General features: G+C 40.5%; 1 protein-coding gene across 2 annotated transcripts in view; it reads left to right on the plus strand.

The window, feature by feature from the left end:
• The window catches only part of OCRL (OCRL inositol polyphosphate-5-phosphatase), a 353,818-nt gene that overhangs the window by 60,994 nt on the left and 269,631 nt on the right, over positions 1-23,193 (plus strand). For both annotated transcript variants that reach the window (XM_053699401.1, XM_053699402.1), the window contains exon 4: positions 12,308-12,346. In XM_053699401.1, the coding sequence (XP_053555376.1) occupies positions 12,308-12,346 (39 nt within the window). The remainder of the gene's footprint in view (positions 1-12,307; positions 12,347-23,193) is intronic.

The following is a 23,193-nucleotide window of genomic DNA, read 5'->3' on the forward strand; positions in this document are numbered from 1 at the left end:
GGATGTCACGCGCAATAACGTGATGACGTCACCGCACAACTTTATTTATACTTAACAATGTTAAGTATAGGAGCAGGGGGCATGCTGCTTAGAAACCTGTATCTCATGCATCTAAGCAGCTACAGTCCCCCAAGATCCACCATTGGAAAGGTAATTGCCTAACTTTTCCAACAGTGTAAGTCTTTGGGGGTCTGAAAAAAAAAGTTAAAAAATTTTTGTTCAAAAAATAAAAAAATTAAAAAAAACCTTAAAAAATCTTAGCACTCAAAGGGTTAAACTGAATAGGGAAATAAGATGAGTGTGCACGTAAGCTCACTCCCTTAGCTGTCCCAGGACAGACATACTGATTTGTTGCTTAGAAGTCCTTTACAATTAGATGTGGCTACTGAGGAATTTTTGAGGTACAATATCTTTTTTTTTTTACATAGAGTTGTTCAGGTGATATTTTCTAGTCCGTTTTTTACAGCAATGCTGCATCACTTTCAAGTGCTTCAACATTTGGGTATCATGGGCCTTTAAATAAAAAGCTGTGTCTAGATGGATTCCCTAAAAAAAAAAAAAAAAAAAAAAAAAAGAGCATTTATTTAAAAAAACATCCTATTTAAATCCTCCTACAGAGCTCATATCTACCCCACAGAAGGTAATATTTCAATGAGGCCCTGTTTGTTTTATGATAGCCCTTTTATGTGCATTTAAATTAGATGATTGCTGTGCAAATTCAAAATGCTTTGCACAATAAAAAAATGTATTTGATGGCCAAACAATACCCCATTCTTCCTACACACTAAAACAGTTGTACTCTGAGCCCCAATTTAAATAGGTGAGTCTGTCCATCAAATATATGCTTTTCTGACAACTCCCGCAGCAGCAACCTACTATTTGCATGGGTATTATGCAACTGTAAACGTGTCTTCTTAAAGGGACATTATACACTAATTTTTTCTTTGCATAAATGTTTTGTAGATGATCTATTTATATAGCCCATGAAGTTGTGTTTTTTTTTTTTTTTTTTTTTAAAAAGTATAGTTTTTGCTTATTTTTAAATAACATTGCTCTGATTTTCAGACTCCTAACCAAGCCCCAAATTTTTATGAGAATACCGTCAGCTACCTACTCCAGCTTGCTCCTGTTTGTGTAAGGGGTCTTTAGATATGCAAAAGAAGGGGGAGGGGGGAGTGTCTTATTTCCCACTTGCAGTGGGCTTTCCAGCAACCTTTTCAACAGCTAAACTGAGAGCTTCTAAGTAAGTTTTTAAACCGTTTTATACTGGATTTTTAGTATCTGTGCATATTATTCTTTATAGTAGTGTCTATTGCATGCAGTTATATGAAAATGAGTGTATACTGTCCCTTTAAGGCTGTGACACACTGCAAGCGATGCAACACGCAGCGTGATGTTGTGGCTGTGCACGCTCAGTGTGTCCTGCCTTTTCATCTCTGTGCGCTTAGCTGTGTCAGGTCGCGTAGCTGAGCGCTCAGAGTTGAAATATTTGAACTTCAGAAGCGATGCAGCGCAAAGCAGCTGCTTCGCCACGCGCCGCATCAATTGCAGTGTGTCACAGCCTTAAGTCTCCAAGCATTATTAAGGGCCAGATTAGGAGTGAAGCACTATTTAGCGCTTTCAATAATGCGCTAACTGCGCTAGAAGTAAACTTTTTACGCACGTCGGGTTACTCTTGTATTCCAAGTTACATTTTGCGCAAACGCATTAACCCGATATCGCTTGCACGCATACGATATTTCTCCACTCGTAATCTGGCCCTAAATGTTTTGGAAAACCCTACTTTGAAACTGTTTTTTAAATTTAGAGGTGTCTCAGTAACCATGATATCTATCTATTTCCATAGTTATGATTGCCTAAATCGGGCGTCCTCAAACTTGGCCCTCCAGAGGTTTTGGAACTACATTTCCCATGATGCTCAGCCAGTTGATATGCTGGCTGAGCATCATGGGAAATGTAGTTCCAAAACCTCTGGAGGGCCAAGTTTGAGAATGTCTAACCTAAATTTTCTAAACACTTGTAGAGGTACAAAATCCTTTATCCAAACTGATTGAGACAAGGATAGGTCTGAATTTTGGATATGTATTTGCATCTGTAAAATAGGCAGCTTGGCGAGGGGATGGAACCAAGTGCAAACAACTATATCTTATGTCATTTGTATTTTAAAGCAGAAAAGATTGTGGCAGGGAAAAATAGTAATTTTTAAAAAATATTAATGAAAAAGTCTGGATTTTGGAATAATAATCCTGAATTTTGTAATTCTGGATTTGTACCTGTATGAATTTAACGAGTTTAGAGTAACACCTTGGATGCACATGGTTGACCCATTGTCTTCATGAACATCCGCTGCTGTGTGCAGATGACGATCACACAGCGTCATTCTGGGGGCTAACCCTTCTTATCCTAATTCTGTTGACCCCAGACAATACTGCCAGATGTCACTGTGTCTGCTAGTGGATAAAGAAGCTCCCCTCTTTCAAACGACAAGTCACTTGTCTGCCTAGGATGTAGCTGATCACCGATAAAAATGTTGATCACCTTCCCCACTAGAAAAAAGGATTTTTTTTTCATACAGGTGGTGAGAATCTACGATCCATTACTCCTGGGAATTACCTTTCCTAACTACTGGGAGGAGGTAAAGATTCCCAAACCCCAAGAGCTCTATAAAACACCTCCCACCTTACCAGAAACTAGTCTTGTGTTTGCCTCCGCTGGAGGAAGGTGAATAATGTTGAGGCCTATTTCCTCTTCGGAGTACAGCATTTGTTAGAGGAATGTGTATGGGGTATGGTTACGGGCTCTCTTTTTCACCTCATGGGAAATTTTGTCAAAGACCTTCCGTAGTGGTTGCAGGGACTTTTGCCTCCTCTTATGGCTCTACAATATACTCCTATTCCATAACCACTGAAGAATCTTTATACTTTACATTATCTCCCTTAAATTTTTTTTTTTGCTTGTCTGTTTTTCGGAGCAGGGTTTAGTTTACAATTTTTTTACCGTGTGTCGGCCTTCTGATCTGCACATGTCGGGATAGCGCATGTAAGCCCTAGGGACCAGTTTCTCAAATCTCTAAGCTTGATGGTTTGCAGATTTGAACGGCTAGTTAAGAATAGAGGTTTCTCATATTCTGTGATTGAGACTTTGATCCAGATTCATAAGTTTTATCATGAGGTCTGGAAGACTTTTAAATTCTTGGTGTATGGATAATGAGTTTTCCTGGCATACTTTTAGAATTCCTAGGATTTTGCAGTTCTTACTGGACGGTTTGGATAAGGGCCTTTCTGTCAGTTCTATGAAAGGCAGATATCTGCTCTTTCAGTTTTGTTTCATAGGAAGATTGCTAATCTTCCTGACAGCCTGTGATCAAGCCAATTACTCCTCTCTGGAATCTTAACTTGGTGTTGCAGACTCCTCCGTTTGAGCCTATGCATAAAGTGGATATTAAGTTTCTTTCTTAGAAAGTTTTGTCCCTTTTAGCTATCTCTTCTGCTTGAAGATTATCTGAATGATCAGTTTTTCTTCTTAAATGGAAAGAGTCCACAGCTGCATTCATTACTTTTGGGAAATAAGAACCTGGCCACCAGGAGGAAGCTAAGACACTCCAGCGAAAGGCTCAAATACTCCTCCCACTCCCCTCATCCCCCAGTCATTCTTTGCCTTTCGTTTCAGGAGGATGGCAGAGAAGTGTCAGAATGTTTAATTTTTGTTTTTGTCTCTTATGGAGGGTAGTACTCTTCGGCATGGGACAAGAGTTTTAAGTAGTCCTCAGTGAGGGCTGGGATGAAAGAGTCCGGAGATGCAGGGAGTTTCTTTCTGCGAAACCATCCCGACTCATATTAACAGCTCCTCAAGCAATCAGCGTTGTTGAACTTCACTTCGCTGCCTGCTTTCTTCTCTTAAGTCCATGACGGAGGCGATGCTACTATCCGTCACACTTGAAGGGCTGTGTTCCTGTTCCACGATGTAGATTCCGGTAAGATCGTTTCATTTTACTTTATTTGCAATGTACTGTAATGTGAATGTTTCCCAAGAGGCTACCACCTTGCGGGTCTAACTATACATAAGGGTCTCAGTGAGTCTCTTTTTAGTATCTTGCAATCGAGGGGTAATATCTCCTGAGGGGGGTTATTGAACAGGGGGGGTTTATAATCATGTTTGTTATGTGATTCATAAAATATCCCTGGTGGGGATAAAGAAAGCGCGCTGAAAGACAGATATAAAACAATATATTTGTTAACAAACAAAGTCAGTGTGTAACTCTACCGTAAACCGGCTAATAAATGTGTCCTTGAAAAAAGAAAGATTTCTGTGAATCCGTTTCAATGTTTTTCTTCTGGAAAACAATAGTAGATGTTTTTCTTCTGAAATTCATTAGTAGCGTGAAGGCAGGCAGCTCCTCTTGGTCCCAGAGAGTGGGGAAAAGCTAGAAAATGCAAGAAGGAAAAAAAAATGTAACCATTTTTATTCGCTTTTATCTGAGGAAACGACCCAGTTGGGGTTGAGAAACGCGTCATATTAAAGCCTTTTTAATCCAGAAGTTGTCGGTGCTTTGTGGTATTCCATTACAATACAACAACACGCCAAGTCCGATATTCCATTTGAAATTACTAGTACCAAGAAAATGTTGCCTAGGGGGTACCAGAAAAAGACTCCAAGGAACGTCATCTTTCCAGTGTACTAGCCACTGTTAAGTGCTAGCAAGCTATCACGCACTGGTCACAGCACAGTGCCTCTTGTTCTGGTAAGCACACTACCTGTCTATACACTGTTGCTCACATTACCAGACAATATTACGCTATTGTGGCGCCCTCTTTTCCTTCTTGCATGTTATGTGATTCAACCTGTTTATGTGCAATGTTTACTGGGCTCATGGTTGGAACATTGAGGCCTTTGGAAGTGACGTGGCCTTTTGGCTGGGCGCGCTTGTTTGGACGGTACGGTTCACCTTGTGTTCGGGCATAGCAACATTCCATTGTACCATTTCCGCAGGGGATTGGTCATAGGAGGTGGTGAGTGCCCCAGCCATTGGGGGTGTCAGGTGCCGTTTTAGTTTTCACTACTTTAGTCCATATATAAATATCCTCTATCCAGTTATAGAGGATTCTGATACTGAGACTATTTTTTTATTTCAGATTCTGTGTCCGGTGATGAATCCGGAGTGGCCTCATTGACGCTTGTCGACCAGTTTTGTTCCGTATGCCATTTCAGAGCTCCTGGTTCCTCGGGACTGCTGAACCATTCACCTCTGGGGGAGTCCTGTCCTCCGAGAGGAGAGCTCCCTACCAAATCATACTACATTTGTTTGAGATCTTTCCCAGTTTTGTGTGATAGGGCTCCGTTTGGCTGGTCCTGCGGGTAGGCCTGTGTCTTTTTGGGCGTTAACCTCCGGATTGCCTTATATTTTATTTATATCCGATGGGATGTCTTTTATTTGTTTTTGTTTCTTTTAGGAACCTTCTGGGATTGATACTCTTACTTCTTTGGAAGTTGTTGGACATGTTAGTCCTCTGTTAAAAATGTCTGTTTTATGTTTTTTTTTTCTCCCCCTACGAGGCAGAATTTACGCAGCTTGCCGGTTGGGACCCTAGATGCAGGCTGGTCCTGTCGGGTTCGTTCGGTTTTGCGGCTGTTCAGACACGTGGCACTGTTCTGCTCGGCTGGTTTGGTAGAAGGGCCTAGTGCTCAGGTAATCATTGTTTTTTTCCATGTTCAGCTAAGGATTCAAGAGGACCTGTCGGTCCGTGAGGTGGGAAGGATTGTTTCAGTCCTTATAGCCTTCAGTCATAGATGCCGGGCAGGGGAGTTTTTCCGCTGCGTCACTCTCTCTGACATCTGATTTCATCAGAACTTAGTTTTCTCCCCCATGTGGTGGAGGGTGGGAGGGCTTAATGCCCCTTACCATTATTGAGCGGTTTGGCCTTCATTTTTTTATGCCTCTGGATTTGTCCTTTTGGGCTTGATCCAACAGCTTGTACAGGATAGCTGTCTAGCATGCGGAAGGTTTGCAGTTTAAAACCTGTTGCAGCTCTTGACACCTTGCAGGTGTACGCGTAAGCTGTTTCTAGTATACTAGATGCAGCTCTTATTCTTGACTGAGTTATAAGAGGCCTGTGGGTCTTCTTCCATTGCCTCCGGGTGAGTGGATCTCCTTTTAGGGATCTGTGTTTCCAGTTGATGGTTGTTCCCTGCGGGAACTTTTGTTTAGCTCTGGGTTTTCCGGATCTGGGTAGGCTTAGTGCCTTCTCTTCCTTGTGTCCTCTGCTTGTGCGGAGGTGTTAGGGAGACTAGACCTGCTAGTAGGATTTTTTGACCTTGAGGTATCCCTTGGTTGTCTTAAGGCTCTGAGAAGTATCTTCATACGACTTCTAGCCTTGCTCCTTGGAGCGTTAGACTTTAGCTAGGAGTGGTTCCTTTCTTTGGTTGGAGCTTTCGAGTTCTTCTCGCTATCTGGATTCTCTGTATATGCATCCATACCCTTGTGTCTGGCTTTATGGCTGGTTGGGGTGTTTAGTTCTAGGGTAAGGTTTGCCTGAACTATTAGGTGCCCGGACCTGTTTTGCTCCCTCAGACTTCCGGTTGCTGAAGCTTCACTTGGCCTTTTTTCCTGACCCAGTCTTGGGCGGCTTTGGAATCTTGGATCTCAGGGCTGTTCGGGGGGGTTCCCCGGTAGTGGGAACTTGGGCTATGTCCTTGCTCCATCTACCTAACCTGGTCATGGTTGATGCTATCTCGAACATAGCCATAGGGTTATATATAAATATATCATAATAGCAAAGCAGTTCATATCCCAAAAAAATAAATAGACAATAGTTGATTTATTTTTTTTTTTTTTTTTTTTTTTTAACGATAGAAAACACACGCCTATAAGCTGGGATTCACACACATAGTGACGCGTGATTGGTTTATGCTACACGCCCACGGATTATCACCTACACATTGAACATTGTGAAATCAGAGAGGGAGCTTTAAACAAATAGACATAGCCCTTCATAAAATCAGCTTATGATATGCACAATACAACAATTCAGATAACATTTAAACAGTTTATTGTAGGAGATCATGTCAAAAGGGGTAAGAATATATTAGGAAGAAAGTTGAGGAATTGTATTTAAAGACCGGCGATAAATGATACACGCCCACTAGCCATTACCCACACATATGGAAGTGTGAGATAGGCTAATGACACACACCCACAAGCTGACAGCTTTATATATGATATAAACAAACTAGCTAATGCTTTTAATTAATAAATAAATTAGACTTTCTACTATGAACAAAGGGGAGGAAAGAAATCCTCAGGAAATAAAGAAGTTATTAACCATATAAAATAGAAATAAATAGTGCATTCACTTTCATAAAGAGAGATTGCTGAAAATTTAATGAACCAACTATATGAGTGCTGTATTTGTTTTTTTGCTGAAACACTATTGTGCATACTATATATGTTTTCTTCCGAAATGTTTATGAGATATATTGTAATATCTGCTATATACTTGTTTTGATACTAGCTGTATATGTTAAAGTAGATCTATGCATACAATGAGTTATATATTCACATACTGGTATCAAGAAAAGTCAGTTTGTATTGTGAAGGTCACCATAGCAACATTTGCATAAGTAATTGGTAAATTGGGTGTGACCAATGTTTTAATTTATTTGAGGATGTATAAATAGGAGACTTCAGTTTTAGATCAGTATAACTTGCCTGAGGAAACAGAGTGGTAGCTCTGAGAAACGCGTAGCGAATTCTACTGATTTTTATTGTACACTGTTATATTTTTATATAAAGTGTTTTTTATATATATCTGGAGTCTCCTGAATTTTTTATCTGAACCTTCTGAATACATTGGACCATCTTTCACCGGAGTGGTATGTGCGCTGGGCCACTTTTAATATACCCAGCTTGCTTCATTAGCACTACAGTGTGCTCTATACTTTGTGAGTATATCTCTGAAGGGTAAAGCTGGTGGGTTCACACTCTGCTTACTAATTCCACACTAGGAGTCGCCCTCTGTATATCTTCTTACTTTTCAGATGATTTTGGAAATCTACTAAGAGGAGCTGCCCTAGCATTCTAATGCACAGTCAACTGGGACACTGATAAGTTTCCAGACTGCTTATCTAGGCATTATCTTTGCCTTCACTACATGTGAGTACCAAATCTATATCTCATTCTATTTATCCTTATATATACTGGCTACACTAGGAGGCGCCCTTTCTTTTTTTGTTTCATTTACCTAACCTGGTCATGGTTGGCCAGGTTTTCTGAGTATTTTTTACTCTTTGCCACAGAGTGGCCCACGTCATCTGGTGGTTAGCCGTGTGGCTTGAGCCTCAAGGGTATTTGGTTCATACCCAGCTGCTGGCGCTGGATGTCCAATTTCTGGTGTGCCTTAGGGTTGCTTTCCACTGGTCAGCTTGCCAGTGTTCCCGTGGACTCCCTGCTCTGCAGGCGAATGGGTTGGCTGTGCCTCTGCTTGGCAAGCTTCTTGTAGGGGGGGCCTTTTCTAGGACATCTGTGTTGGGAATTTCTCTTACCATTAGCTGGTGACTTCGGGCCTTGAGGACAGTTGTTGCCCTTCCGGCATCTTCCCTTTCCTTTAGGGGATAATCTCCTCCCTATGGAGATGGAGTCCTTGCTTGGGGCTTCTCCTGGATGGGAGGCGGAAAGGTGGGATTGGTTCAACCTGGGGTCTTGCTGGCTCCAAGCAGACTTGTTGGACCTTTTATTTGCTAGATCCTTAGGTCTATGGCCTTGTTGTCTGTTTTAGAGTCGGGTTGTACTTGTGCTCTGTGTGGATGGCGGTGCTATCCTTACGCTCGTTCCTGTACCTGTTTCGAAATTCTTTTGTTTCCCTGTCTTGCATCCGGAGGCTGGGTTGGTCCAGCTAAGTGTGGGTCTGCAGGTCAGGATGGCCGAGCGGTCTAAGGATCTACGTTCGGGTCGCAGTCTCCTCTGGATGTGTGAGCTTTGTTGAGTCTATACTGTTAGCTTAGTCTGCTAGGGTATAGATTTTCCTTTCAACTTGCTCCATTGATTAGAAGAGGGTTTACTCTTCCTTCGGGTTCTGTGGGTATACTCTCCTTCTCGGGGGTGTTCCCCTTTTCAGGGACCTGTGTGTAGGTCCGGCGACTTAGGTTGCCTGGAACGTGCCCTCTGTCTGGGGGTTGCTTTTGCGGTCTTTTTCTTGCTTGACTGCTGCTTCTTCCTCGCAAATACCCTCTGTGTCGCCCTGTTGTGGACTCTGTTCTCAAACTTGGGGTTTTTCACCTGTGTGTATTACACACTTTTTCATGGTTGAATACTTTGGTATTCTATGGCCAGACACTGGGAGGACTTTGCCTCTTCAGTTGCATTCCGTGCTTGCAGGTTGGGGAGACGTCTGTTCTGTCTGCCCGGTCTTATCCAGGGTTTTGCTTGGTATCGGCGTGGCCTCCTTTCCCTGTTTGGGCCCCTTTGGGTCTCTGTGAGCTGGGCTCACTTGTGGAGGTGTTTTTTTTTTGTATTGGGGGACCTTTCGTTTTCCTTGGTTCTCCTTTGCCTTGTGGGGGTTTCGGCTGGTGTCTCCTTCATTTGTGGAGATAAACAATGGGGGACCGTTTGTTGGGCGACGGTGTCTTCTAGAGGACTGTTGACTCAGTCGAGTCCGTTTGCGGTCTCTAGTTTGGCTTCTGGTCTAACTGCAAGTCAGTGTCATTGGGGCTTTTCCTCTTTACCATTAGGTGAAGATATAAAGATTTCCCTCTATATAGAGAGTGAGAACTGAATAGTAATAAAGATACCAAGTGCTCTAATGGGATAGTGTTTATTTTTGCCCCCCAAATTACCTTCAAAGGGTCATAATCGGACAGGTAGTTTTGTATCCAATAGTGGTATTGTTCTAGTAATATAGAATACATTACTTGGCCCATCATTCTGCAATCAGAATGGTATAAGCTAGGCACTATTAAGTCATATGAAATAATAAGTTATATGAACGTGTGGATAAAAAAACAAAAATAAAGGACATTTGTAAGGTGTTAACTTAATTGCCAGTCCAAAAATGACTAATAAGTGTGCTAATGTACCCACCTAACCAGAGATTTAAAGGGATAGGAAAGTCAAAAATAAACTTGCATGATTCGTATAGAACATGTAATTTTTAGACACTTTTTTAAAATTCACTTCTCTTTCAAAATTATTTTTGTTCTGTTATTATCCCTTGTTGCAAAAGTATACGCACATATCCTACACAAGTGGGAACTAGCTGATGATTGGTACCTGCACACATTTTGTCTCTTGTGATTGGCTAACTAGGTGTGTTCAGCTTGCTGCTATTGTTCCTTCAGCAAAGGATAACAAGAGAATTAAGTAATTTTGATAATAGAAGTAAATTGGAAATTTTATTAAAATTGTATATTCTATCTGAAGCATGAAATACAATTTTGTGGTTTTCTGTCCCTTTAAGTATAGCGGTCCAGTCCTTTTTCCTCAGCACATTTATTAGAGGGATTCAAAAAAGGATGTTTTTTTTTTTAGGATATATACAAAGGTAGTGGGATAGTTGGAGATATCAAAGCCTCTGGTGAAAATACCATTCTCCTATGCCCTCAGCTCATATTTCACCCTGAATCTGCCATACTGAATTGGGGGCCAAACAACTATAAATCTCTTTAGCAAAACTAGAAGGTTTAGGGAGCTAAATCCCTAGTGTTGGATCAGTCATATTAGGTAGTTGCTGTAATACTGCCAAATGGCATGGAAGCCAGTAGTATTTTTGGGCTTTATTGACCCAACATACTATAGCAAAGCTTTTTACAGTGCAGAGTGCATTAGAAGAGTTGCATTTCAAACGGCAAAGTGAAACTAATTCTATTTTACTGTTTCCAAACTGTCCCATTTTACAGATGCAAATATTCCAAAATCCAAACTATTCCGAAATTTAAACCATTTTCGGTCCGAAGCAGTTTAGATAAAGATTTGTTTTTTTTTACCTCCGTAACAAAACAAAAAATGCCTCAAAAGCTTTGTTCATTACGGTAAAATGTTTGTGTAGATACTGGTAATACAACTATTAAAGGGATAAAAAGGTCAAAAATTAAATGTGCACGGGTACATTTCAATTTGAAATAGAAGCATTTTTGCAGTGTACTTTCATCAGTAAAACTATTCTATTAGTAAAAAATTATTACTGTTTTTCTGCAGCATACGCACATATCCTGTTAGGGCCCATGCTTGCTCAGAGTGCAGGCAGCGGTGTGTTTATAAATGCATAATTTGTGTCATACAAGCAAAGCTGACTCTCTGAGAAGTTGTGGTGTTTGAATATTGGTGCAAGGGCCTTCACAGGATATGTACGTATGCTTCTGAAAAACAGTTGTAACTTACTAGAAGCATTTTTACTTATGGAAGTATTTTGAAAAAATGCTTCTTTCAATTTGAAATCCAGCCATGCACATTTAATTTTTGACCTTTCTATTCCTTTAAAGGGACAGTCAAGTCCAAAAAAAACTTTCATGTTTCAAATAGGGCATGCAATTTTAAACAACTTTCCAATTTACTTTTATCACCAATTTTGCTTTGTTCTCTTGGTATTCTTAGTTGAAAGCTAAACCTAGGAGGTTCATATGCTAATTTCTTAGACCTTGAAGGCCGCTTCTAATCTAAATGCATTTTAATAGTTTTTAACCACTAGAGGGCATTAGTTCACATGTTTCATATAGATAACATTGAGCTCATGCACTTGAATTTACCATGGAGACAGCTCTGATTGGCTAAAATGCAAGTCTGTCAAAAGAACTGAAATAAGGGGGCAGTCTGCTGAGGCTTAGATACAAGGTAATTACAGAGGTAAAACGTGTATAATTATAACTTTGTTGGTTATGCAAAACTGGGGAATTGGTAATTAAGGGATTCTCTATCTTTTAAAACCACAACAATTCTGGTGTTGACTGTCCCTTTAAAGGGACATGTTGCCTATATGCTAAATCACTTTAAAATGATGCTGCATATATGTAGAAAATATCATATAAAACATCTCTATGTCAAAAAAAGATACCTCAATACTTCCTCAGTAACCACATCCCACTGTAGAGGAAATGTAAGCATTCACTGTGTATGCTTGTCCCAGAACTTACAAGGGAGTGTGCATGTGCAGGCGCACAGTCACTTTCTTTTCCTAAACAGTACATGGAAGATTATTATGAAAGATTATGGTGAAATTCCATGAGATAATTTATGGTACAGTTCCATGTGATCACTGAGCTACTTATGCATTTATAGACTACACCATTTTCCATGTTTAATAATAAAATCTTTGTATTTCAGAGGCTGAGGAGTCCCTTCTTATTGATCTTCCCTCCAACAGTAAGTTTCGTAACATTTCCCTTTACCGATTTCTAAAGTGATGCTTTTATTGCATGAACATTTTCTTACATTATTGCTGCAAGCTTAGTGTTTTATGTCTGAGATCATCAGTTACATTATAATATAGGTAAAATGCTCTCCACAAACCTGTTCAATTATACATACTCCTCTCTTTATGCTGGAACAGAACAATATAGATTGTATTGTAGCTAAAAAGCTTATTGTACCCTTTATCAGCCAATAGACTTTTCAGTGAAGGAACTTGTTGAAAAGATACTTTAAAGGGACATGAAACCCCACATAAAATTCTTTCATGATTTAGGTAGAACATACAATTTTAAACAGCTTTCCAGTTTACTTTTATTATTAAATTTGCTTCATTCTTTTGGTATCATTTGAAGCAGCACTGCACGCATGGGTGAGCCAATGACAATCAGTATATATATGCAACCACCAGTTAGCAGCTAGAACCTAGGTTCTTTGCTGCTCCTGAGCTCACCTACATAAATCTTTCAGCAAAGGATAACAAGAGAAGGAAGCAAATTAAATAATAGAAGTAAATTGGAAAGTTGTTTAAAATCGCATGCTCTTTCTGAATCATGAAAGAAAAAACTGTTTCATGTCCCTTTAAAGCTTGCCATTTTTTTCTATCTTTGGGAGAAAGGAAACAACATTATTAAACATTTACAAAGTTCAGGTTAATTGTAAACTGCACACATCAGTGATATTTTCATTAAAGGGATATGAAACCCAAATGATTATTTATTCAGATAGAGCATGCAATTTTAAGAAACTTTGTAATTTACTTTTATTATCACATTTTCTTCATTCTCTTGGTATCTTTATTTGAAAAAGGAGAAATGTAAGCTTAGGAGCAGGCCCATTTTTGGTTCAGCACCCCGGGTAGCACTTGCTGATTGGTGGCTATGTTTAGAACATGCAATTGTAAACAACTTTCCAATTAATTTATATTGAAATGTGCACAATCTATTTTTGTATATATACATTCTAAGGCACCAGCTGCTACTGAGCAAATGCATGAATTCACTGCATATACATATATGCTTTTTGTGATTGGCTGATGGCTGTCACATGGTTCAAGGCAAATTGAACTAAATTTAAAATTTGTCAGAAAAAAATCTACTCATTTGAAATTGAAGTGCTTTTGCAATGTCTTTTCTTTCTTTTTATAAATTACAAAACAAATTAGACGTTTTATGTTCGATTTTAATCCGTTTTAGCCTGCTGAGCAACTGTGTGTGCCCAGTTATCTTATTCAGAAACCAACTAAACCAAGGGTTTAAAGCTGTTGTTTATAGGCCTAACAAGCAGTATACACTTAATTTGAACGGCAATGTTCATGAACTTTTAAGTCACAACAGTAGCTGGTGTTAAACCTTACTTGAAGGTTCAGGCCGTAGCTTTTCTCTTTATACCCTTATTAATATATCCTATGAGTCTTATACCACTATTTGACAGCAAGAGAATCGGCCAAATCTAAGCAGATAACGTTAAATCACCAAGGGTACTATAAGTTTATGTAGATTTACTAGGCATTTATAGTTTAATTTCTGACACATCCATAATATATATATATATATATATATATATATATATATATATATATATATATATATATATATATATATATATATATATATATATATATATAGATAGGATAACAATATATAGGTTTGTTTTATAAAACAGCCCTTGGGCTTATTTTCAAATATTACAGTGCCTGACTTTCGTATTCACTTCCTGACCATGCTATTTAACTGTTTATACCCAACAGACCTTCATTAAAGCACAATTAGTAAAGCTAATTTAGCCCTTTATATCCTTACTAAAGACCTGTATATTTCTGTATGTTAACTAAATGCAGAAAGATGTACTGTGCTTAGGACCAGTATTTCATATTCCAATATTTCAAGGGCTATGCATATAATTGGAACGCAGAAAATAAATGTATTTACCAATATTATATGACAGGGGGCTAGCACACATATTTGGCTATATAGCCACAAGTATTTAGTTATATGCACACTTGTAAAAGTACATTAAAAAAAAAATTGCTTCCAGAGTATTATTAACAACGTTAAATCAGACGAAATATATTAAGGTTGTGTAAATGTCTAGGCAGTAATATTTTGGACAGCAAAATTAGGTAGTAGAGTCCCCAGTTATACCGGCTCCAAATGTACAATATATATGTTCAAGTGGCTCCAATCCAACAGGTATCTTTTTTTTTTTTTTTTGGAAGAATTAGCTCAGGCAAATGTCCTACGAACGTTGTTTGTTGTTATAAACATGATAGGCAAATATAGGTATCCCAGAAAGTGTATATTTCCAAATGCCTGTTAAACAGAATGCCAATAACCCATTTAATATGTGTGTGGTTTTTTTTTTCTTTTAACTTCAAGGGAGGGTCCTTTTTTTATACTTTATATGGCAGCATTATTAGAATCCAGAGACGCCTTATTATACCATGTGAAGTACTGCTGTCTTAATGTTAGAGTTTAATGATTAAGGAGTCCATGACTTATACTCCAAGATTGGAAATGGTATCACATGAATAATCGAATCCTTTAATTGCTTGCTGTGGAGGGATTAAGTGGGGATATTGGAACAACTAGGTCCTCGCAGGAACTCACTTAGCTATTTCCAAGTTTGGTGTGATAGAAGGAAGGAATTATACACCTAGTTTACCCCATTATACACTACCTGCAGAGTTAATACATGTTGTACTGAGTGTGATAAGACTATACTTATCTTGGTCTGGTTAGGTTTCGATCCTGGTATTAAAAACGCTTCCTCCAGGCGAAGCTAATGTCCCCTCTGATATTTGGGCTTAAAGGGACAGTATACTTTAAAATAGTTTTTCCCTTAATGTGTTCCCAATTACTTTTCTCTTGTTAAGTGTATCCAGTCCACGGATCATCCATTACTTGTGGGATATTCTCCTTCCCAACAGGAAGTTGCAAGAGGATCACCCACAGCAGAGCTGCTATATAGCTCCTCCCCTCACTGCCATATCCAGTCATTCTCTTGCAACTCTCAACTAAGATGGAGGTCGTAAGAGGACTGTGGTGTTTTATACTTAGTTTATTTCTTCAATCAAAAGTTTGTTATTTTTAAATGGTACCGGAGTGTACTGTTTCTCAGGCAGTATTTAGAAGAAGAATCTGCCTGCGTTTTCTATGATCTTAGCAGAAGTAACTAAGATCCTTTTCTATTCTCACATATTCTGAGGAGTGAGGTAACTTCAGAGGGGGAATAGCGTGCAGGTTTACCTGCAATAAGGTATGTGCAGTTAAAATATTTTTCTAGGGATGGAATTTGCTAGAAAATGCTGCTGATACCGAAGTAATGTAAGTAAAGCCTTAAATGCAGTGATAGCGACTGGTATCAGGCTTATTAATAGAGATACATACTCTTATAAAAGTGTATTTTAAAACGTTTGCTGGCATGTTTAATCGTTTTTTACATATGTTTGGTAATAAAACTTATTGGGGCCTAGTTTTTTCCACATGGCTGGCTTGAATTTTGCCTAGAAACAGTTCCCTGAGGCTTCCCACTGTTGTAATATGAGTGGGAGGGGCCTATTTTGGCGTTTTTTTGCACAGCAAAAATTACAGACACAGACATCCAGCTTCTTCCTGCATGATCCAGGACTTCTCTGAAGGGCTCAAAAGGCTTCAAAAGTCGTATTGAGGGAGGTAAAAAGCCACAGTAGAGCTGTGGCAGTTGTTGTGACTGTTTAAAAAACGTTTTTGTCATTTGTTATTCCGTTTTTGGTATTAAGGGGTTAATCATCCATTTGCAAGTGGGTGCAATGCTCTGCTAACTTATTACATACACTGTAAAAATTTCGTTAGTGTAACTGCATTTTTTCACTGTTATTTCAAAATTTGGGAAAATTTGGGTTTCTTAAAGGCGCAGTAACGTTTTTTATATTGCTTGTAAACTTGTTTTAAAGTGTTTTCCAAGCTTGCTAGTCTCATTGCTAGTCTGTTTAAACATGTCTGACACAGAGGAACCTACTTGTTCATTATGTTTGAAAGCCATGGTGGAGCCCCATAGGAGAATGTGTACTAAATGTATTGATTTCACCTTAAACAGTAAAGATCAGTCTTTATCTATAAAAGAATTATCATCAGAGGGTTCTGTCGAGGGGGAAGTTATGCCGACTAACTCTCCCCATGTGTCAGACCCTTCGCCTCCCGCTCAGGGGACGCACGCTAATTTGGCGCCAATTACATCAGGGACGCCCATAGCGATTACCTTGCAGGACATGGCTGCAATCATGAATAATACCCTGTCAGAGGTATTATCTAGATTGCCTGAATTAAGAGGCAAGCGCGATAGCTCTGGGGTTAGGAGAGATACAGAGCGCGCAAATGCTGTTAGAGCCATGTCTGATACTGCGTCACAGTATGCAGAACATGAGGACGGAGAGCTTCAGTCTGTGGGTGACATCTCTGACTCGGGGAAACCTGATTCAGAGCTTTCTAATTTTTAAATTTAAGCTTGAGAACCTCCGTGTATTGCTTGGGGAGGTATTAGCTGCTCTGAATGACTGTAACACAGTTGCAATTCCAGAGAAATTGTGTAGGCTGGATAGATACTATGCGGTGCCGGTGTGTACTGACGTTTTTCCTATACTTAAAAGGCTTACAGAAATTATTAGCAAGGAGTGGGATAGACCCGGTGTGCCCTTTTCCCCACCTCCTATATTTTGAAAAATGTTTCCAATAGACGCCACTACACGGGACTTATGGCAGACGGTCCCTAAGGTGGAGGGAGCAGTTTCTACTTTAGCAAAGCGTACCACTATCCCGGTTGAGGACAGTTGTGCTTTTTCAGATCCAATGGATAAAAAATTGGAGGGTTACCTTAAGAAAATGTTTATTCAACAAGGTTTTATTTTACAGCCCCTTGCATGCATTGCGCCTGTCACTGCTGCGGCGGCATTCTGGTTTGAGGCCCTGGAAGAGGCCATCCAGACAGCTCCATTTGATGAAATTATCGACAAGCTTAGAACGCTTAAGCTAGCTAACTCATTTGTTTCTGATGCCATTGTTCATTTGACTAAACTAACGGCTAAGAATTCCGGATTCGCCATCCAAGCGCGTAGGGCGCTATGGCTTAAATCCTGGTCAGCTGACGTGACTTCAAAGTCTAAATTACTCAACATTCCTTTCAAGGGGCAGACCTTATTCGGGCCTGGCTTGAAGGAAATTATTGCTGACATTACTGGAGGCAAGGGTCATACCCTTCCTCAGGACAGGGCCAAATCAAAGGCCAAACAGTCTAATTTTTGTGCCTTTCGAAAATTTCAAGGCAGGAGCAGCATCAACTTCCTCCGCTTCAAAACAAGAGGGAACTGTTGCTCATTCCAGACAGGCCTGGAAACCTAACCAGTCCTGGAACAAGGGCAAGCAGGCCAGAAAGCCTGCTGCTGCCCCCAAGACAGCATGAAGGAATGCCCCCCTATCCGGAAATGGATCTAGTGGGGGGCATACTTTCTCTCTTCGCCCAGGCGTGGGCAAGAGATGTTCAGGATCCCTGGGCGTTGGAGATCATATCTCAGGGATATCTTCTGGACTTCAAAGCTTCTCCTCCACAAGGGAGATTTCATCTTTCAAGGTTATCAGCAAACCAGATAAAGAAAGAGGCATTCCTAAGCTGTGTGCAAGACCTCCTAGTAATGGGAGTGATCCATCCAGTTCCGCGGACGGAACAAGGACAGGGATTTTATTCAAATCTGTTTGTGGTTCCCAAGAAAGAGGGAACCTTCAGACCAATCTTGGATCTAAAGATCTTAAACAAATTCCTCAGAGTTCCATCATTCAAAATGGAAACTATTCGGACCATCCTACCCATGATCCAAGAGGGTCAGTACATGACCACAGTGGACTTAAAGGATGCCTACCTTCACATACCGATTCACAAAGTTCATCATCGGTTCCTAAGGTTTGCCTTTCTAGACAGGCATTACCAATTTGTAGCTCTTCCCTTCGGGTTGGCCACTGCCCCGAGAATTTTTACAAAGGTTCTGGGCTCACTTCTGGCGGTTCTAAGACCGCGAGGCATAGCGGTGGCTCCGTATCTAGACGACATCCTGATACAGACGTCAAGCTTTCAAATTGCCAAGTCTCATACAGAGATAGTTCTGGCATTTCTGAGGTCGCATGGGTGGAAAGTGAACGTGGAAAAGAGTTCTCTATCACCACTCACAAGAGTCTCCTTCCTAGGGACTCTTATATATTCTGTAAAGATGAAAATTTACCTGACGGAGTCCAGGTTATCAAAACTTCTAAATGCTTGCCGTGTCCTTCATTCCATTCCACGCCCGTCAGTGGCTCAGTGCATGGAAGTAATCGGCTTAATGGTAGCGGCAATGGACATAGTGCCATTTGCGCGCCTGCATCTCAGACCGCTGCAATTATGCATGCTAAGTCAGTGGAATGGGGATTACTCAGATTTGTCCCCTCTACTAAATCTGGATCAAGAGACCAGAGATTCTCTTCTCTGGTGGCTTTCTCGGGTCCATCTGTCCAAGGGTATGACCTTTCACAGGCCAGATTGGACGATTGTAATAACAGATGCCAGCCTTCTAGGTTGGGGCGCAGTCTGGAACTCCCTGAAGGCTCAGGGATCGTGGACTCAGGAGGAGAAACTCCTCCCAATAAATATTCTGGAGTTAAGAGCAATATTCAATGCTCTTCTAGCTTGGCCTCAGTTAGCAACACTGAGGTTCATCAGATTTCAGTCGGACAACATCACGACTGTGGCTTACACCAACCATCAAGGGGGAACCAGGAGTTCCCTAGCGATGTTAGAAGTCTCAAAGATAATTCGCTGGGCAGAGTCTCACTCTTGCCACCTGTCAGCGATCCACATCCCAGGCGTAGAGAACTGGGAGGCGGATTTTCTAAGTCGTCAGACTTTTCATCCGGGGGAGTGGGAACTCCATCCGGAGGTGTTTGCTCAACTGGTCCATCGTTGGGGCAAACCAGAACTGGATCTCATGGCGTCTCGCCAGAACGCCAAGCTTCCTTGTTACGGATCCAGGTCCAGGGACCCGGGAGCAACGCTGATAGATGCTCTAGCAGCTCCTTGGTTCTTCAACCTGGCCTATGTGTTTCCACCGTTTCCTCTGCTCCCTCAACTGATTGCCAAAATCAAACAGGAGAGAGCATCGGTGATTCTGATAGCACCTGCGTGGCCACGCAGGACCTGGTATGCAGACCTAGTGGACATGTCATCTCTTCCACCATGGACTCTGCCTCTGAGGCAGGACCTTCTAATACAAGGTCCTTTCAATCATTCAAATCTAATTTCTCTGAGAATGACTGCATGGAGATTGAACGCTTGATTCTATCAAGGCGTGGCTTCTCCGAGTCAGTCATTGATACCTTAATCCAGGCTCGGAAGCCTGTCACCAGGAAAATCTACCATAAGATATGGCGTAAATATCTTTATTGGTGTGAATCCAAGAGTTACTCATGGAGTAAGGTTAAGATTCCTAGGATATTGTCCTTTCTCCAAGAGGGTTTGGACAAAGGCTTATCAGCTAGTTCTTTAAAAGGACAGATCTCTGCTCTGTCTATTCTTTTGCACAAGCGTCTGGCAGAAGTTCCAGACGTCCAGGCATTTTGTCAGGCTTTGGTTAGGATTAAGCCTGTGTTTAAAACTGTTGCTCTCCCGTAGAGCTTAAACTTGGTTCTTAAAGTTCTTCAGGGAGTTCCGTTTGAACTCCTTCATTCCATTGATATTAAACTTTTATCTTGTAAAGTTCTGTTTTTGATGGCTATTTCCTCGGCTCGAAGAGTCTCTGAGTTATCTGCCTTACATTGTGATTCTCCTTATCTGATTTTTCATTCAGACAAGGTAGTTCTGCGTACCAAACCTGGGTTTTTACCTAAGGTGGTTTCTAACAGGAATATCAATCAAGAGATTGTTGTTCCATCATTGTGTCCTAATCCTTCTTCAAAGAAGGAACGTCTTTTGCATAATCTGGACGTAGTCCGTGCCTTGAAGTTTTACTTACAGGCTACTAAAGATTTTCGTCAAACATCTGCCCTGTTTGTCGTTTACTCTGGACAGAGGAGAGGTCAAAAAGCTTCGGCAACCTCTCTCTCCTTTTGGCTTCGGAGCATAATACGCTTAGCCTATGAGACTGCTGGACAGCAGCCCCCTGAAAGGATTACAGCTCATTCTACTAGAGCTGTGGCTTCCACCTGGGCCTTTAAAAATGAGGCCTCTGTTGAACAGATTTGCAAGGCTTGGTCTTCGCTTCACACCTTTTCAAAATTTTACAAATTTGACACTTTTGCTTCTTCGGAGGCTGTTTTTGGGAGAAAGGTTCTACAGGCAGTGGTTCCTTCCGTTTAAGTTCCTGCCTTGTCCCTCCCATCATCCGTGTACTTTAGCTTTGGTATTGGTATCCCACAAGTAATGGATGATCCGTGGACTGGATACACTTAACAAGAGAAAACATAATTTATGCTTTATGCTGATAAATTTATTTCTCTTGTAGTTTATCCAGTCCACGGCCCGCCCTGTCCTTTTAAGGCAGGTCTAAATTTTAATTAAACTACAGTCACCACTGCACCCTATGTTTTCTCCTTTCTCGTCTTGTTTCGGTCGAATGACTGGATATGGCAGTGAGGGGAGGAGCTATATAGCAGCTCTGCTGTTGGTGATCCTCTTGCAACTTCCTGTTGGGAAGGAGAATATCCCACAAGTAATGGATGATCCGTGGACTGGATACACTACAAGAGAAATAAATTTATCAGGTAAGCATAAATTATGTTTTTTTACCAGCTGTATAAAGTATATGAGAATTTGCGTTTTTAAGGTTTATTAGTGTATATGAATTAGTTGATTTTGTGTTTTGAAGTCACAACCTAATAAAATGGGTTGAGTCTGTAGGTGTAATCAGATCTCATTACTTTATCACATTGTGTGCATATACATGCTGCTTTATCTTATATCTGTCTATAAACCAATCACCAATACTTGGAGAGGACAATGGAACATTAACATTTTATTACCTTGTCTCTTCTATACCCCACTGTGAGTGCAATTTCTTCTACTGGCTGTGTTAACACAGTTTGGCCTTGAGGCCAAAAACTTGCAGAATAGGCGGAGATACCAAAGGCTAAATCAACTATTTCAAATGCCAATATAAGGGTAATGGAAATGCTTGTAAACAATTTAATACACTCCAGCCTAGGGGTACTCTCTACCGCGGCTTGAACACAGGCCTCCGATAGCTGCGAGCGTTCCTCCAGGCGTTCGCACTCGTGGCCACTCCCACCAGAAACCCCACTTTTGCATTGTCTTTTGATTATGCATTTGTTGCCTATACAATTCTACTGTGTTTAATGGTTCTATAATATCTGGAAAAAAATCTCTTTGTATCTAAATGTATCTAAATGATTAGACATGTCTGAGTAAGTTTGTCAGTTCCAGATATTCCCTATCCCCTAGCTTCCCTAAAGTTCTTATAGGTTTAAAGAAGAAATCATAGAAACAGTTATTTATATTTATGTTAATTTTGTACTAGCAGGATCTGTTGCAGAATAATAACTAAAGGGATACTAAAATCAGTATTAAACCTTCATGCTTGGCTAGCGCATGCAATTTTTAAAACTTCCTAAATTAACTTATCAAATTTGCTCCCTTCTCTGAAAGGGATATTAAACCCAATTTTTTTTTTATTTCATAATTCAAATAGAGCATGCAATTTTAAGCAACTTTCTAATTTAACTCCTATTATCAATTTCTCCAACATAGGTGTGTCCGGTCCACGGCGTCATCCTTACTTGTGGGATATTCTCTTCCCCAACAGGAAATGGCAAAGAGCCCAGCAAAGCTGGTCACATGATCCCTCCTAGGCTCCGCCTTCCCCAGTCATTCTCTTTGCCGTTGCACAGGCAACATCTCCACAGAGATGGCTCAGAGTTTTTTGGTGTTTAAATGTAGTTTTTATTCTTCTATCAAGAGTTTGTTATTTTAAAATAGTGCTGGTATGTACTATTTACTCTGAAACAGAAAAGAGATGAAGATTTCTGTTTGTAAGAGGAAAATGATTTTAGCAACCGTTACTAAAATCGATGGCTGTTTCCACACAGGACTGTTGAGAGGAATTAACTTCAGTTGGGGGAAACAGTGAGCAGACTTTGGCTGCTTGAGGTATGACACATTTCTAACAAGACTTGGTAATGCTGGAAGCTGTCATTTTCCCTATGGGATCCGGTAAGCCATTTTCTTAATTTTCAATATAAGAATAAAAGGGCTTCACAAGGGCTTTAAAGACTGGTAGACATTTTTCTGGGCCAAAACGATTACTTTATAAGCATATTTAATGGTTTATAACTTTGGAGAGTTATTTTAATCTTGGGAATTTTGTTAAAAAAAACGGCAGGACATTTCATCCGGGGGAGTGGGAACTCCATCCGGAAATCTTTGCCCAAATAACTCAACTCAATTATGGGGCATTCCAGACATGGATCTGATGGTGTCTCGTCAGAACTTCAAGGTTCCTTGCTACGGGTCCAGATCCATCGATCCCAAGGCGACTCTAGTAGATGCACTAGTAGCGCCCTGGACCTTCAACCTAGCTTATGTGTTCCCACCGTTTCCTCTCATTCCCAGGCTGGTAGCCAGGATCAATCAAGAGAGGGCTTCGGTGATCTTGATAGCTCCTGCGTGGCCACGCAGAACTTGGTATGCAGACCTGGTGAATATGTCATCGGCTCCACCATGGAAGCTACCTTTGAGACGGGACCTTCTTGTTCAAGGTCCGTTCGAACATCCGAATCTGGCATCACTCC

The sequence above is a fragment of the Bombina bombina genome, chromosome 1, assembly GCF_027579735.1.
Source record: "Bombina bombina isolate aBomBom1 chromosome 1, aBomBom1.pri, whole genome shotgun sequence".
Taxonomy (NCBI): domain Eukaryota; kingdom Metazoa; phylum Chordata; class Amphibia; order Anura; family Bombinatoridae; genus Bombina; species Bombina bombina.